We start from the raw sequence: 19,103 nt of genomic DNA, 5'->3' as shown, positions 1-19,103 counted from the left end.
ACACACTGCCATCTTTACAATTCAGTTATCTCAGAGGAAACACACGGCCATCTTTACAATTCAGTTATCTCAGAGGAAACACACGGCCATCTTTACAATTCAGTTATCTCAGAGGAAACACACGGCCATCTTTACAATTCAGTTATCTCAGAGGAAACACACGGCCATCTTTACAATTCAGTTATCTCAGAGGAAACACACGGCCATCTTTACAATTCAGTTATCTCAGAGGAAACACACGGCCATCTTTACAATTCAGTTATCTCAGAGGAAACACACGGCCATCTTTACAATTCAATTATCTCAGAGGAAACACACGGCCATCTTTACAATTCAGTTATCTCAGAGGAAACACACAGCCAAGGAGAAATATATAATGCCGTCTGAACTGTAGCAACCACAGTCATCACCGCCATCGTTTTCATCATATTTATCACCACTATCATCATCCTAATTTTCCTCAGGATTAGGTGCGTCATCATCTTCATCATCATCTTCATCATTTGTTCAAGTGGAAAAAAGTGTTCAGAGTCCCAAGATAGACTACTCTCCTTGATCAAACCAATAGTTTGTTTCATAAAGACAGCAACCCAAGACAGCTTACTCTCTCTGATCAAACCAGTAGTTTGTTACATAAAGAAAGCAACCCAAGACAGATTACTCTCCTTGATCAAACCAGTAGTTTGTCTCATTAAGACAGCAACCCAAGACAGATTACTCTCCCTGATCAAACCAGTAGTTTGTTTCATAAAGAAAGCAACCCAAGACAGATTACTCTCCCTGATCAAACCAGTAGTTTGTTTCATTAAGAAAGCAACCCAAGACAGATTACTCTCTCTGATCAAACCAGTAGTTTGTTACACAAAGAAAGCAACAGCAGCATCTATATTTACCTGAAGTAGAAGAATATAGCCAGAGAGATCAGGAGGGAGGCAATGGATAAGGCATGACCCACAATCGCCATGTAGTACAGGATATAGGCCATCTGGAAAATACAGATACACCATATATTCAAACAAATAACACTATACAGTAGTGCATCAAGGACATTCATGACGTTCATTAACCCTGACTTCCATTTGCTACCTTGATGTAAACAAAATATGAAAGAGGGGAGACTAGGACATGGCCTTAAGGTCTGCACCACAGATGGTTTTAATCCATCCTCTAATCAAGGTGTCTGAGCCACGCTTGAATAACGAATAGTCATAGCATTCTTTGTGTCCTCACAAAGGCCTTTCTAAGAAACCTGCGCTAGATGAGTCACAGGCGTCGTATTGAAGAGACCAAGGCACAGCGTGTTGAGTGCTCATCTTTTACTTTTAATGAAAGCACTTCACAAAGAAAAAACAAACAACAGCCAAACAGTTCTGTCAGGTATACTAACAAACTAAACAGAAAGCAACCACCCACAAAACCCAAAGGAAAACAGGCTGCCTAAGTATGGCTTCCAATCAGAGACAACGAAAGACACCTGCCTCTGATTGGAAACCATACTTGGCCAAACATGGAAAACGAAACATAGAAATAGAAAACTAGAACAAATTCCCCTAGAAACAAACAAACCCCAAAACACACAAAACAACCCCCCTGCCACGCCCTGACCATTCTACTATGGCAAATGACCCTTTTCACTGGTCAGGACGTGACAAGATGCAACAATCAGTGTTCTTTATTGGTCTGTTCCAATACAGAGGAACACATATTTGTCTGTCTGTGTCGCATTGCTAGGGTAAGACATTTTACTATGCATTGCTAGAGTCAGACGTTTTACTATGCATTACTAGGGTCAGACGTTTTACTATACATTGCTAGGGTCAGATATTTTACTACTAGGGTCAGACGTTTTACTATGCATTGCTAGGGTCAGACGTTTTACTATGCACTGCTAGGGTCAGACGTTTTACTACTAGGGTCAGACGTTTTACTATGCATTGCTAGGGTCAGACATTTTACTACTAGGGTCAGACGCTTTACTATGCATTGCTAGGGTCAGACGTTTTATTATGCACTGCTAGGGTCAGACGCTTTACTATGCATTGCTAGAGTCAGACATTTTACTATGCATTGCTGGGGTCAGACGTTTTACTATACATTGCTAGAGTCAGACGTTTTATTATGCACTGCTAGGGTCAGACGTTTTATTATGCACTGCTAGGGTCAGACGTTTTATTATGCATTGCTAGAGTCAGACGTTTTATTATGCACTGCTAGGGTCAGACGTTTTACTATGCATTGCTAGAGTCAGACGTTTTACTATGCATTGCTAGGGTCAGACGTTTTACTATGCATTGCTAGGGTCAGACATTTTACTATGCATTGCTAGGGTCAGACGTTTTATTATGCATTGCTAGGGTCAGACGTTTTACTATACATTGCTAGGATCAGACGTTTTACTATACATTGCTAGGGTCAGACATTTTACTATGCATTGCTAGGGTCAGACGTTTTACTATGCACTGCTAGGGTCAGACGTTTTACTATGCACTGCTAGGGTCAGACGTTTTATTATGCACTGCTAGGGTCAGACATTTTACTATGCATTGCTAGGGTCAGAGGTTTTACTATGCATTGCTCAGAAATAGAAACCTGTTTCCTCTATGACCTCCTCCATATCATGATTGTAAAATGTAATTGTGTGTAAGCGTAGGTACATTTTACTGTACCATATTTACCATATCCAGCTCAATTTGACCAATTGTTCCCCCCTTGGTCTCCTCTGCATTGAAAATAACTGTATTATCGCCTTGTGAAAATGTCCCCTTATTGTTATTTGTAAAATAGTATCAAGTGTATGCTATAAATAGCACATGTATGGGATTGATGGATCACTCAGTGACAAACCTTACCTTCAGCTTGCCAGTAGTGTGGAAGTTACACAGCGTGTAGTTGGACCACGTCCTATTGGAATCTGGGTGGCGGAACCACTGTCCTGATTCGCCACAGGTCTTTGTAACTTTTTCTGATGAAACAATCAGGTAGGATTAATAATACACACTTTGAATATGTTTAACACTTAGCCACTTAAACAGAAACACAAACTGTACATGTCCATAAAGCTTTGCATCCACTTGACACCATGAATAATGAATTAAACGCTATGAATACTTAAAATTCAAGCCAAGTTCCACAGCGATGCATTTATCACAAAGAGTTAACAAGTCAGCATGGGAGAATCAGACATACCAGGACTTTGACTTTATTGATTCTTGCTTGCAGTTTAACAAACGCCTCTTATAGCCAGACCTTACCTGTGGAGTCGAAGTCACGGAAATAGTTTGGGCAGTTCTGCCAGGTGACTGTCCCAGCAGGTGTATCATCCCAGCACAGCCAGCCATCCCAGGTCCGGTTACAGTACAGCCCTGTAACAGCGCACAACAGCGCACAACCAGACACAACACACTAATGAAGAACGTTGCTGGGTGAAAACAACTGTACATGAACTATTTGGCCACACTGTCGTCTGTCTACTGGCATAGTATGTTTATCCGAATTCTGAACAGTGTCATTGTTTGTCTCTGTGACTTGTGATCGTACCTGTCTTTATGTGTTCTTCTGATTGTGTGCTGTAACCCTGAAATTACTGAAAGTTTTCTATTGTATTCCAATTATATTTAAGCAATAAGGCTAGAGGATGTGTGGTATATGGCCAATATACAACGGCTAAGGGCTGTTTTTATCTCCACAAAAGAACTCTGGAGCTCTGTCAGAGTGACCATTGGGTTCTTTGTCACCTCCCTGACCAAGGCCCTTCTCCCCCGATTGCTCAGTTTGGCCGGGCGGCCAGCTCTAGGAAGAGTCTTGGTGGTTCCAAACTCTTTTTATTTAATAATGCTGGATGCCACTGTGTTCTTGGGGGACTTCAATTCTGCAGAAATCTTTTGGTACCCTTCCCCAGATCTGTGCCTCAACACAATCCTGTCTTTGAGCTCTACAGACAATTCCTTTGACCTCATGGCTTGGTGTTTGCTCTGACATGCACTGTCAACTGTGAGACCTTATATAGACAGATGTTTGCCTTTTCAAATCATGTCCAATCAATTGAATTTACCACAGGTGGACTCCAATCAAGTTGTAGAAATATATCAAGGATAATCAATGAAAGCAGGGTGTACCTGAGCTCAATTTCGAGGTATTTCTGTTTTTTATTTTTAATACATTTGCAAAAAATTCTAAAAACCTGTTTTTTCTTTGCCACTATGGGTTGTTGTGTGTAAATTGCTGAAAAAAAAAATATTGAATCCATTTTAGAATAAGGCTGTTTCGTAACAAAATGTTGAAAAAGTCAAGTGGTCTGAATACTTTCCAAATGCACTGTATCACAAACCCCCGAGGAGCCTTATTGCTATTATAAACTGGTTAACAACATAATTAGAGCAGTAAAAATAAATGTTTTGTCATATCCGTGGTATACGGCCTGATATACCATGGCTTTCAGCCAATCAGCATTCAGGGCTCAATCCACCCAGTTTATAATCTGGAATAATTCCACATACTGAGTATTAAAGTAGTGCACATCATCACTACCTGATTTGTTATACGGCTGGTCTCTGTTCATCTTCTCAAAGCATTTGTATTGACCGTCGATGATCTTCTTCCTCTCCTCCTCCTCCTGACTAACCCTGGGGCTGACTGGAGTCTCCACAGTGGGCTCCACAGACCCTGGCTCTAGCAGACCATGGGGAGTCACATTCTGGCTGACTGGAGTCTCCACAGTGGGCTCCACAGACCCTGGCTCTAGCAGACCATGGAGAGTCACCTTCTGGCTGACTGGAGTCTCCACAGTGGGCTCCACAGACCCTGGCTCTAGCAGACCATGGGGAGTCATCTTCTGTCTGACTGGAGTCTCCACAGTGGGCTCCACAGACCCTGGCTCTAGCAGACCATGGAGAGTCATCTTCTGGGGAAGAACAACATGTAACGGGACAGACACCATAAAGAAACACACAGAATACAGGATTTCTATTTGTCAACAAGGAACAGTATCAGTGACTATATAAACAAAGATGTGTAGAATACAGTGTGAGGATCAGTGACTATATAAACAAAGATGGGTAGAATACAGTGTGAGGATCAGTGACTATATAAACAAAGATGGGTAGAATACAGCGTGAGGATCAGTGACTATATAAACAAAGATGGGTAGAATACAGCGTGAGGATCAGTGACTATATAAACAAAGATGGGTAGAATACAGCGTGAGGATCAGTGACTATATAAACAAAGATGGGTAGAATACAGCGTGAGGATCAGTGACTATATAAACAAAGATGGGTAGAATACAGTGTGAGGATCAGTGACTATATAAACAAAGACGGGTAGAATACAGCGTGAGGATCAGTGACTATATAAACAAAGATGGGTAGAATACAGCGTGAGGATCAGTGACTATATAAACAAAGATGGGTAGAATACAGCGTGAGGATCAGTGACTATATAAACAAAGATGGGTAGAATACAGCGTGAGGATCAGTGACTATATAAACAAAGATGGGTAGAATACAGTGTGAGGATCAGTGACTATATAAACAAAGACGGGTAGAATACAGCGTGAGGATCAGTGACTATATAAACAAAGATGGGTAGAATACAGCATGAGGATCAGTGACTATATAAACAATTTTTTATTTTTTTTTATACATTTGCAAAAAAATTAAAAACCTGTTTTCGCTTTGCCATTATGGGTTATTGTGGGTGGATTGATGAAGAAACATCATTATTTAATCCATTTTAGAATAAGACTGTGGCAGTGACTAGAATACAGCGTGAGGATTTCTATTTGTCAGTGACTATCAGTGACTATAAAAACGTAGATAAATAAGTAATAGAAGAAGAACAAGCAAAAAAACAATACAGACAAGATACAGAATAGGTAGGTGGGCCCAGAGTTGTTCCTGATCTAGAGACTAGACAAGGAAAAACTCCTGGCTCTAATTATGGCGTTAAACTATCAAAGGAATAATAACTTATTCCCAGTCCCAGACAGACCCGTACTATTTGGACCATTAATCAACAGAGAACAAATCAATCTCCAATTACCTTTAATTTGTCCTTGGAGAGCGTCAGACATTTGGACCAGGTCGTATTAATGGAGGGACTTTGGACCCAATTACCAGATTCATCACAATATTTTGACACTTTTCCTGCAAAAAAAATGTAATGGTGATTGTTAGCGGGGTAATTTGAGCTATGAGTAATGGCAACTAGGCAGCTGCTGAATCCATCAGGGTGATAGGGGCTAGTCATGAAGCCGCTGCTATAGCTATGCTGACTGGACTGTAATATCAACTGTCGAGTCAATAATTAGGCTTTTAGTGTTCTCATTTTGCTGTCAGACACCTTTTATTTATTTATTTAGAAATACACTATCGTTCAAAAGTTTGGGGTCACTTAGAAATGTCCTTATTTTTGAAAGAAAAGCAACAAAAAAATGTCCATTAAAATAACATCAAATTGATCAGAAATACAGTGTAGACATTGTTAATGTTGTAAATGACTATTGTAGCTGAAAACGGCAGATTTTTTTATGGAATATCTACATAGGCTTACAGAGGCCCATTATCAGCAACCATCACTCCTATGTTCCAATGGCACATTGTGTTAGCTAATCCAAGTTTATAATTTTAAAAGGCTAATTGATCATTAGAAAACCCTTTTGCAAATATGTTGGCACATACTGTTGTTCTGATTAAATAAGCAATAAAACTGGCCTTTAGACTAGTTGAGTATCTGGAGCATCAGCATGTGTGGGTTCGATGATAGGCTCAAAATGGCCAGAAACAAATAACTTTCTTCTGAAACTCGTCAGTCTATTCTTGTTCTGGGAAATGAAGGCTATTCCATGTGAAAAATTGCCAAGAACCTGAAGATCTGGTACAACGCTGTGTACTACTCCCTTCACAGAAAAGCGCAAACTGGCTCTAACCAGAATAGAAAGAGGAGAGGGAGGCCCCATTGCACAAATGAGCAAGAGGACAAGTACATTAGAGTGTCTTGTTTGAGAAACAGGATGCTGGCCTTCTAGGCAGAGTTCCTCTCTCCAGTGTCTATGTTCTTTTGCCCATCTTAATCTTTTCTTTTTATTGGCCATTCTGAGATATGGCTTTTTCTTTGCAACTCAGCATCCCGGAGTCGCCTCTTCACGGTTGATGTTGAGGACTTATGAGGAGTCTGTTTCTTGTCCTCTTGCTCAGTTGTGCACTGGGGCCTCCCATTCCTCTTTCTATTCTGGTTAGTGCCAGTTTGCGCTGTTCTGTGAAGGGAGTAGTACACAGCGTTGTACGAGATCTTCAGAAGAAAGTTATTTGTTTCTAACCCCAAACTTTGTGTATATATACAGTACCAGTCAAAGGTTTGGACACACCTACTCATTCAAGAGTTTTTCTTTATTTGGACTATTTTCTGCATTGCAGAATAATTGTGAAGACATCAAAACTATGAAATAACATATGGAATTATGTATTAACCAAAAAAGTGTTAAACAAATCAAAATATATTTGATATTTGAGATTCTTCAAAGTAGCCACCCTTTGCCTTGATGACAGCTTTGCACACCCTTGGAATTCTCTCAACCAGGTTCACCTGGAATACTTTTCCAACAGTCTTGAAGGAGCACTTGCTGGCTGCTTTTCCTTCACTCTGCGGTCCAACTCATCCCAAACCATCTCAATTGGGTTGAGGTCGGTTGATTGTGGAGGCCTGGTCATCTGATGCAGCATTCCATCACTCCCCTTGGTCAAATAGCCCTTACACAGCCTGGAGGTGTTTTGGGTCATTGTCTTGTTGAAAAACAAATGATAGTCCCACTAAGCGCAAACCAGATGGGATGGCGAATCACTGCAGAATGCTGTGGTAACCATGCTGGTTAAGTGTGCCTTCAATTCTAAATAAATCACTGACAGTGTCACCAGCAAAGCACCCCACACCATCACACCTCCTCCTCCATGCTTCACGGTGGGAACCACCCATGCAGAGATCATCCATGCACCTACTCTGCGTCTCACAAAGACAATGCGTTTGGAATCAAAAATCTCAAATTTGGACTCATCAGACCAAAGGACAGATTTCCACCGGTCTAATGTCCATTGCTTGTGTTTCTTGGCCCAAGCAAGCCTCTTCTTCTCATTGGTGTCCTTTAGTAGTGGTTTCTGTGCAGCAATTTGACCATGAAAGCCTAATTCACAGTCTCTAACAGTTGATGTTGAGATGTGTCTATTACTTGAACTCTGTGAAGCATTTATTTGGGCTGCAATTTCTGAGGCTGGTAATTCTAAGGAACTTATCCTCTGCAGCAGAGGTAACTCTGGGTCTTCCTTTCCTGTGGCGGTCTTCATCAGAGCCAGTTTCATCATAGCGCTTGATGGTTTTTGTGACTGCACTTGAAGAAACTTTTGAAGTTCTTTAAATTTTCCGGATTGGCTGACCTTCATGTCTTAAAGTAATGATGGACTGTTGTTTCTATTTGCTGATTTGAGCTGTTCTTGCCATAATATGGACTTGGTATTTTCCCAAATAGGGCTATCTTCTCAATACCTCCCCTACCTTGTCACAACACAACTGATTGGCTCAAATGCATTAAGAAGGAAAGAAATTCCACAAATTAACTTTTAACAAGGTACACCTATTAATTGAAATGCATTCCAGGTGACTACCTCATGAAGCTGGTTGAGAGAATGCCAAGTGTGTCCAAAGCTGTCATCCAGGCAAAGGGTGGCTACTTTGAAGAATCTCAAAAATAAAACATATTTTGATTTGTTTAACACTTTTTCGGGTTAGTACAGGATTCCATATGTGTTATTTCATTGTTTTGATGTCTTCACTATTATTCTACAATGTAGAAAATAGTATGAGTAGGTGTGTCCAAACTTTTCACTGGTACTGTATGGTAGACCGCTGTACCACTCGGGAGGCCCATATGTTGTCATTTCAATAACATATATGCTATCATATTGTAGTATCATATCAAATGTATGGTTTACCAAAACAGTGGCGGCTTTGCTGTTGTTTGCACTGCAGATTGCCCCTTTAAGTGTTACTCTGTTTCCCCTCACTACTCAATTGAGCATCACCACATTCCATAACACTGAGAGCCAGCTCCTTGCCATTCCATAACACTGAGAGCCAGCTCCTTGCCATTCCATAACACTGAGAACCAGCTCCTTGCCATTCCATAACACTGAGAGCCAGCTCCTTGCCATTCCATAACACTGAGAGCCAGCTCCTTGCCATTCCATAACACTGAGAGCCAACTCCTTGCCATTCCATAACATTGAGAGCCAGCTCCTTGCCATTCCATAACACTGAGAACCAGCTCCTTGCCATTCCATAACACTGAGAGCCAGCTCCTTGCCATTCCATAACACTGAGAGCCAGCTCCTTGCCATTCCATAACACTGAGCGCCAGCTCCTTGCCATTCCATAACACTGAGAGCCAGCTCCTTGCCATTCCATAACACTGAGAGCCAGCTCCTTGCCATTCCATAACACTGAGAGCCAGCTCCTTGCCATTCCATAACACTGAGAGCCAGCTCCTTGCCATTCCATAACACTGAGAGCCAGCTCCTTGCCATTCCATAACACTGAGAACCAGCTCCTTGCCATTCCATAACACTGAGAGCCAGCTCCTTGCCATTCCATAACACTGAAAGCCAGCTCCTTGCCATTCCATAAAACTGAGAGCCAGCCCCTTGCCATTCCATAAAACTGAGAACCAGCTCCTTGCCATTCCATAAAACTGAGAGCCAGCTCCTTGCCATTCCATAACACTGAGAGCCAGCTCCTTGCCATTCCATAACACTGAGAGCCAGCTCCTTGCAATTCCATAACACTGAGAGCCAGCTCCTTGCCATTCCATAACACTGAGAGCCAGCTCCTTGCCATTCCATAACATTGAGAGCCAGCTCCTTGCCATTCCATAACACTGAGAGCCAGCTCCTTGCCATTCCATAACACTGAGAACCAGCTCCTTGCCATTCCATAACACTGAGAGCCAGCTCCTTGCCATTCCATAACACTGAGAACCAGCTCCTTGCCATTCCATAACACTGAGAGCCAGCTCCTTGCCATTCCATAACACTGAGAGCCAGCTCCTTGCCATTCCATAACACTGAGAACCAGCTCCTTGCCATTCCATAACACTGAGAGCCAGCTCCTTGCCATTCCATAACACTGAGAACCAGCTCCTTGCCATTCCATAACACTGAGAGCCAGCTCCTTGCCATTCCATAACACTGAGAGCCAGCTCCTTGCCATTCCATAACACTGAGAGCCAGCTCCTTGCCATTCCATAACACTGAGAACCAGCTCCTTGCCATTCCATAACACTGAGAGCCAGCTCCTTGCCATTCCATAACATTGAGAGCCAGCTCCTTGCCATTCCATAACATTGAGAGCCAGTGGTGTAAAGTACTTAAGTAAAACTACTTTTGGGGTATCTGTACTTTACTTTACTATTTCAATTTATGGCAACTTTTACTTCACTACATTCCTAAAGAAAATAATGTACTTTTTTCTCCATACATTTTTCCTGACACCCAAAAGTATTCGTTACATTTTGACAGGAAAATGGTCCAATTAACACACTTATCAAGAGAACATCCCTGGTCATCTGTACTGCCTCTGATCTGGCGGACTCACTAAACAAAAATGCTTCATTTGTAAATTATTTCTGAGTGTTGGTGCGTGCCCCAGGCTATCTGAAAATAATAAAAAAATGACATTGTCATGTCTGGTTTGCTTAATATAAGGAAGTTAAAATGATTTCGACTTTTACTTTTGATACTTAAGTACATTTACTTTTGATACCAAATACTTTTATAATTTTACTCAAGTAGTATTTTACTGGGTGACTTTCACTTTTACTTGAGTCATTTTTCATTAAGATATCTTAACTTTTACTCAAGTACGACAATTGAGTACTTTTTCCACCACTGCTGAGAGCCAGCTCCTTGTCATTCAACAAATTCACCACCAAAGCTAAAAACACTTAAGATTTAAGTCATGGGCATCACATACGTTTTTATTATACCAGACTTAAGGGGAACTATTTTCTGCTGTAATCCCTAAAGTGTGAGTTGAATCTCCTGTTGATTAATGCCTGAGATCATGATGTTCCCTCTCTGAGAGTACGCTAACCCAGCAACCTGTCCTACCCCAGCAGCTAATCAACGGTTACATAAAACCCAGCAGAGCTTTCACAGACACCTGGCTTCAACCGAGCCTATGAAGGATGACCTCATTAGGAAGCTTGCTGCATCACCAGCCATAATAATCTAATTGCAGTTGTAAAGTGTCACTGGTCAGATCAGGGCCCATTTGCAAAAAAACATCTCAGAGTAGGAGTACTGATCTACGATCAGTTTTGCCTTTTAGATCACACTGATTTAAATGACATGCACAGGGAAAACCTGATCCTAGATTGATGTGTTTGATACATACGGCCCCTGGGCTGCAGATCTAGGACCAGGTCCCCCCTGTCCATATAATCATATTCATTATGATCTAAAAGGTAAAATTGATCCAAGATCAAAACTCAAGTGAACCCAGGTGCAGAAAGGGAAAGGGAAAGTGAAGGGGGATACCTAGTCAGTTGCACAACTGAATGCCTTCAAACGCATTTAACCGAACCCATCATTCCTACAGAGACCTTTGGTCAAGAGGATCTCTAGCCACCCATATCATCTCCATAAACTAGCTTCTAGTAAACCCTACCATCTCTATAATCTAGTCTCTAGTCACCCCTACCATCTCTATAATCTAGTCTATACTTACCCCTATCATCTCTATAATCTAGTCTCTAGTCACCCTATCATCTCTATAATCTAGTCTCTAGTCACCCCATCATCTCTATAATCTAGTCTCTAGTCACCCCATCATCTCTATAATCTAGTCTCTAGTCACCCCATCATCTCTATAATCTAGTCTCTAGTCACCCCATCATCTCTATAATCTAGTCTAGTCACCCCATCATCTCTATAATCTAGTCTCTAGTCACCCCATCATCTCTATAATCTAGTCTCTAGTCACCCCATCATCTCTATAATCTAGTCTCTAGTCCCCCCTATCATCTCTATAATCTAGTCTCTAGTTACCCCATCATCTCTATAATATAATCTATAGTTACCCCATCATCTCTATAATATAATCTATAGTTACCCCTATCATCTCTATAATCTAGTCTCTTGTCACCCCATCATCTCTATAATATAATCTATAGTTACCCTTATCATCTCTATAATCTAGTCTCTTGTCACACCATCATCTCTATAATATAATCTATAGTTACCCCATCATCTCTATAATATAATCTATAGTTACCCTTATCATCTCTATAATCTAGTCTCTTGTCACCCCATCATCTCTATAATATAATCTATAGTTACCCTTATCATCTCTATAATCTAGTCACCCTGTGAAGCAGAAACCGAGGCGGAGGATCGGACAGTGAGGAGACAGACAGGATGTTCTGGTGCTCACTTCTCTTAGAAGTTTTATTGACAATAGGTGCAGGACGAATTGACCAATAAACTTTGTACAGAAGGTAACAAAAAGGATGTTGACAAAGACGTGAATAAATCAACGATATTCTCAGTTTAAACTATTCCGGCAACAATTCTTTGCCTATAACCAAACTCAGGTATAACTCTACTCTAACCAACATGTTGCCTGCCCAGCCTGCCGTCCCCCAGGCAAAGGTCAACTGAGGACCTAAGAACTCTTTACAGGAACTCCCGTCCGCTAGGAATGTTCCATCACGATAGCCCCAAAACACATTTCTACCATAAATGTGTAGTTTCCCATGGACATACAGTATATCATAAACAACAGTTTTACATAAACACACACTTCAATAACTTGTGCCATAACTTCTTTAAGTCTCACAATACACATTCATGAAGTAATTCAACCCCGGGATAATTCATCACTTTGTTTATTCCCGTCAACCAATAAATGTTCCTTGATGACTCGTAGACTAATTTGAGCTATGTGTAATGCACACCGGCACTTCAACAAGGAAACAAACACATCAGGTAGGTAACATTATATGATTATTCTCTACCAACACTCGTTATTCCTCTAAAATATTTCACATTGCTAGAGCATGTACATTTTAAATGGGAAGCTTTATACACTGTAGAAACATGGTTAACAAGTTACATTGCTTTAGTTACTGGCGTGCATAACAAACACTCGACTTTGGCGCCTTACGTCAAAGTATTGTTGACAAACGGAATGCGCTACTCTAGCCAACATATTCTATTTTGTTTCAGGATTCTTGGCTATACCTTGAAGAGATACAATAACTAGTCTTTCTCCAACCAATCATTTGTTTCATTGTCTATAAATCACGGACATGCGCTCCATGACACACCCCTGTCATCTAAAAATCTAGCCTCTAGTCCCCCCTATAATCTCTATAATCTAGCTTCTAGTCACCCCTATCATCTCTATAATCTAGCCTCTAGTCCCCCCTATAATCTCTATAATCTAGCTTCTAGTCACCCTTATCATCTCTATAATCTAGCCTCTAGTCCCCCTTATAATCTCTATAATCTAGCTTCTAGTCACCCCTATCATCTCTATAATCTAGCCTCTAGTCCCCCCTATAATCTCTATAATCTAGCTTCTAGTCACCCCTATCATCTCTATAATCTAGCTTCTAGTCACCCCTATCATCTCTATAATCTAGCCTCTAGTCCCCCCTATAATCTCTATAATCTAGCTTCTAGTCACCCCTATCATCTCTATAATCTAGTCTCTAGTCACCCCTATCATCTCTATAATCTAGTCTCTAGTCACCCCTATCATCTCTATAATCTAGTCTCTAGTCCCCCCTAACACCTCTATAATCTAACCTCTAGTCACCCCTAACATCTCTATAATCTAGTCTCTAGTCACCCCTGTCATCTCTATAATCTATCCTCTAGTCCCCCCTATAATCTCTATAATCTAGCTTCTAGTCACCCCTATCATCTCTATAATCTAGTCTCTAGTCACCCCTATCATCTCTATAATCTAGCCTCTAGTCCCCCCTATCATCTCTATAATCTATCTTCTAGTCACCCCTATCATCTCTATAATCTAGTCTCTAGTCACCCCTAACATCTCTATAATCTAACCTCTAGTCCCCCTATCATCTCAATAATCTAGTCTCTAGTCACCCCTATCATCTCTATAATCTAGTCTCTAATTACCCCATCATCTCTATAATCTAGTCTCTAGTCCCCCTATCATCTCTATCATCTAGTCTCTAGTCCCCCTATCATCTCTATAATCTAACCTCTAGTCCCCCATATCATTTCTATATTCTAAACTATAGTCACCCTAAAATCTCTATAATCTAGACTCTAATCACCCTTATCATCTATGTAATTCTTGTCACTCCTATCATCTCTATAATTGAATCTCTAATCACATCACCCCTATCAACTCTATAATTTAACTTCTAGTAACCCCTAACATCTCTGTAATCTTGTCACCACTATTATCTCTATAATCTAACCTCTAGTCACCCCTATCATCTCTATAATCTAGTCTCTAGTCACCCCTATCATCTCTATAATCTAGTCTCTAGTAACCCCTAACATCTCTGTAATCTAGTCTCTAGTAACCCCTATCATCTCTGTAATCTAACCTCTAGTCGCCCCTAACATCTCTGTAATCTTGTCCCCCCTATAATCTCTATAATCTAGCTTCTAGTCACCCTTATCATCTCTATAATCTAGCCTCTAGTCCCCCTTATAATCTCTATAATCTAGCTTCTAGTCACCCCTATCATCTCTATAATCTAGCCTCTAGTCCCCCCTATAATCTCTATAATCTAGCTTCTAGTCACCCCTATCATCTCTATAATCTAGCTTCTAGTCACCCCTATCATCTCTATAATCTAGCCTCTAGTCCCCCCTATAATCTCTATAATCTAGCTTCTAGTCACCCCTATCATCTCTATAATCTAGTCTCTAGTCACCCCTATCATCTCTATAATCTAGTCTCTAGTCACCCCTATCATCTCTATAATCTAGTCTCTAGTCCCCCCTAACACCTCTATAATCTAACCTCTAGTCACCCCTAACATCTCTATAATCTAGTCTCTAGTCACCCCTGTCATCTCTATAATCTATCCTCTAGTCCCCCCTATAATCTCTATAATCTAGCTTCTAGTCACCCCTATCATCTCTATAATCTAGTCTCTAGTCACCCCTATCATCTATATAATCTAGTCTCTTGTCACCCCTATCATCTCTATAATCTAGCCTCTAGTCCCCCCTATCATCTCTATAATCTATCTTCTAGTCACCCCTATCATCTCTATAATCTAGTCTCTAGTCACCCCTAACATCTCTATAATCTAACCTCTAGTCCCCCTATCATCTCAATAATCTAGTCTCTAGTCACCCCTATCATCTCTATAATCTAGTCTCTAATTACCCCATCATCTCTATAATCTAGTCTCTAGTCCCCCTATCATCTCTATCATCTAGTCTCTAGTCCCCCTATCATCTCTATAATCTAACCTCTAGTCCCCCATATCATTTCTATATTCTAAACTATAGTCACCCTAAAATCTCTATAATCTAGACTCTAATCACCCTTATCATCTATGTAATTTAACCTCTAGTAACCCCTAACATCTCTTTAATCTTGTCACTCCTATCATCTCTATAATTGAATCTCTAATCACATCACCCCTATCAACTCTATAATTTAACTTCTAGTAACCCCTAACATCTCTGTAATCTTGTCACCACTATTATCTCTATAATCTAACCTCTAGTCACCCCTATCATCTCTATAATCTAGTCTCTAGTCACCCCTATCATCTCTATAATCTAGTCTCTAGTAACCCCTAACATCTCTGTAATCTAGTCTCTAGTAACCCCTATCATCTCTGTAATCTAACCTCTAGTCGCCCCTAACATCTCTGTAATCTTGTCACCCCCATAATCTCTATAATTGAGTCCCTAGTCACCCCTAACATCTCTATAATCTAGTCTCTTGTCACCACTATCATCTCTATAATCTAACCTCTAGTCACCCCTATCATCTCTATAATCTAGTCACCCCTACCATCTCTATAATCTAGTCTCTAGTCACCCCATCATCTCTATAATCTAGTCTCTAGTCACCCCTATCATCTGTATAATCTAGTCTCTAGTCACCCCTATCATCTCTATAATCTAGTCACCCCTATCATCTCTATAATCTAGTCTCTAGTCACCCCATCATCTCTATAATCTAGTCTCTAGTCACGCCTATCATCTCTATAATCTAGTCTCTAACGTCTAGTCACCCCTATAATCTCTATACCGTAATTTCCGGACTATTAAACGCACCCGAATATAAGCCGCACCCACTGAAATTTTTAACAATTATTATTTTGAACATAAATAAGCCGCACATGTCTATAAGCCGCAGGTGCCTACCGGTACATTGAAACAAATGAACTTTACACAGGCTTTAACGAAACACAGCTTGTAACAAAAATAAATAGGCTTTAACGAAACACGGCTTGTAACAAAAAAGAAAAATTAGCAGTAAGCTTTAGTTGTCTTTTTGCACTGAGTCAATTCCTCACGCTGCTGTTTCCAACATCTTATCATCGACTCATTAAGACCAAGCTCCCGTGCAGCAGCTCTATTTCCTTTTCCAACAGCCAGATCAATCGCCTTCAACTTGAAAGCTGCATCCTATGCATTTCTCCGTGTCTTTGCCATGATGAGGGTGACAACTGACTACCGTAATCAGAATGATGGGAAGTTTGAGAGCGCTCGATTTAATCTAAACAGTAAACAAAAAAGTTGTTTGACCTTAACCCGTTCGGCAATTTCATTGGTCTAATGAAAGCTTCATGCCGCCAAAAAAACTGAGCACGTCACAGAATGTTTTTTTTTTTTTTTTAATTGAAAGTGGGAAAAATCCATATATTAGCCGCGTCATTGTTTAAGCCGCGAGGTTCAAAGCCTGGGAAAAAAGTTGTGGTTTATAGTCCGGAATTTACGGTAATCTAGTCTCTTGTCACACCTATCATCTCTATAATCTAGTCTCTAACGTCTAGTCACCCCATCATCTCTATAATCTAGTCTATAGTCACCCCATCATCTCTATAATCTAGTCTCTAGTCACCCCTATCATCTCTATAATCTAGTCTCTAGTCACCCCATCATCTCTATAATCTAGTCTCTAGTCACCCCTATCATCTCTATAATCTAGTCTCTAGTCACCCCATCATCTCTGTAATCTAGTCTATAGTTACCCCATCATCTCTATAATCTAGTCTATAGTTACCCCTATCATCTCTATAATCTAGTCTCTAGTCACCCCATCATCTCTATAATCTAGTCTCTAGTCACCCCATCATCTCTATAATCTAGTCTCTAGTCACCCCTATCATCTCTATAATCTAGTCTATAGTTACCCCTATCATCTCTATAATCTAGTCTCTAGTCACCCCTATCATCTCTATAATTTAGTCTATAGTTACCCCTATCATCTCTATAATCTAGTCTCTAGTCACCCCTATCATCTCTATAATCTACCCTATCACCTGTGACCTGGCCAATTCCCTCTGCAGAGATTGTGTCATTTATCAGTGTTTAGTCTTACCAGAGATGTCCAGGCCGGGGTAGTCTGGGCAGTTCTGTGTGGCGTAGGTCCCCACCGGAGTCTCATCCCAACACAGCAAGCCATCCCACATACGGCTACAGAACACACCTGCATCAGTGAGAATGACTTTAATGTCTATGCCTGTATATTTATAACACATTAGGCTACCTCCCTATTGCTAAACCATGTGTTAACGATTCATGTCGAAACCTTTTATTTACATTTGAGTCATTTAGTAGATGCTCAGTGCCTCTAACACTTTCCATAGGCCTAATAGCTGAGATGCTCCTTCCATTTAGCATATGCTATGGTACTTTTACAGTCCTATATCACTGCACTTGGGTCCTGGTAACAACATCTCTATTACTTATAGCATCAATGGAGCACTGATTACACATCCATCCACTAAGCATTACGCAACCAAGGTCATAGCATCAACACTAGTGCTTTCTCAAAGTGCCCCAGTAATCAGATCAAAGGTCATAGCATCAACACTAGTGCTTTCTCAAGGAGCCCTAGTAATGAGATCAAAGGTCATAGCATCAACACAAGTGCTTTCTCAACGTGCCCCAGTAATCAGATCAAAGGTCATAGCATCAACACTAGTGCTTTCTCAAAGTGCCCCAGTAATCAGATCAAAGGTCATAGCATCAACACTAGTGCTTTTTCAAGGAGCCCCAGTAATCAGATCCCAGTCTCCCAGTAACTAGTGTGATTAGGTTAAAAGGGTAATCTGGGATTGGTACATCCATTTTTGGACTTTGAAATGATTGATTTGTGCTTTACCTGTTCTGTTGTGCTGCTGATCTCGGCTGAACAGTTCAAGACATTTGTATTGACCCTCGGTCATGGTCTGCCTCTCGTCCTCCATTATGGTCAGGACAGGCCTGAGAGATGTGTCTGGGCTAGCAGGCTCAGAGCTGGTCTCCCTGGCAACAGTTCCGCTCTGCAAAAACACAACAACCACTTCATCTTACCAAAATAGAGCTATCGAACACCTAAGTGACTGGCTAGTGATGTACTGTACGTGTAGGTTGCACTTAGGCTGTGCTGCCCTGAAACTAATTGCCCTGAGCTTAATGAAGTTGTATTGTGTTGTGACTATTGGCATGCTTGTCTTTCAACAGGCAATGTGTAAGGGTCTGGTACACAGAACTAGAATGAGTAATTCTATTGCTATGGTTTAGTATTGGTATTGTGAGAGTGATTTATTGACAGTATACTCCTACATGCATTGCTGATTCATGCTAAAAGCAATAGACAAATAGTCTCATCTTGTGCATTTCTCAAGTGAGTGTCATAATGCTGTACTTGAAATGTGCGTTGGCGTGGTTACAGATGACTAGCATACAAGAACCCTTATATGAATAGAATGAGAGCCTCTCTCTGATCCTGTCTGTTCTCCTATTGTGTGGTTTGGAAAACCATGGGAGCTCGTCTCGTCTCCAAAGCTGATATACTGTAGATAACGCTTCTCTGCACACAGACGAGAAGGAAATCAA

The 19,103-nt window shown here is 40.8% G+C and overlaps 1 protein-coding gene across 1 annotated transcript in view; it reads right to left on the bottom strand.

Moving 5' to 3' along the window:
• The window catches only part of calcr (calcitonin receptor), an 81,076-nt gene that overhangs the window by 25,881 nt on the left and 36,092 nt on the right, over window positions 1–19,103 (bottom strand). Inside the window, exons 3-9 of the mRNA XM_029732623.1 lie at window positions 18,388–18,547; window positions 17,602–17,709; window positions 6,040–6,143; window positions 4,528–4,693; window positions 3,252–3,362; window positions 2,850–2,962; window positions 894–985 (exon numbers count right to left, since the gene is read on the bottom strand). Of these exons, the coding sequence (XP_029588483.1) occupies window positions 894–985; window positions 2,850–2,962; window positions 3,252–3,362; window positions 4,528–4,693; window positions 6,040–6,143; window positions 17,602–17,709; window positions 18,388–18,547 (854 nt within the window). The remainder of the gene's footprint in view (window positions 1–893; window positions 986–2,849; window positions 2,963–3,251; window positions 3,363–4,527; window positions 4,694–6,039; window positions 6,144–17,601; window positions 17,710–18,387; window positions 18,548–19,103) is intronic.

This window comes from Salmo trutta, chromosome 34, assembly GCF_901001165.1.
Source record: "Salmo trutta chromosome 34, fSalTru1.1, whole genome shotgun sequence".
Classification (NCBI taxonomy): Eukaryota; Metazoa; Chordata; class Actinopteri; order Salmoniformes; family Salmonidae; genus Salmo; species Salmo trutta.
This window is presented reverse-complemented; position numbering and strand designations above follow the sequence as displayed.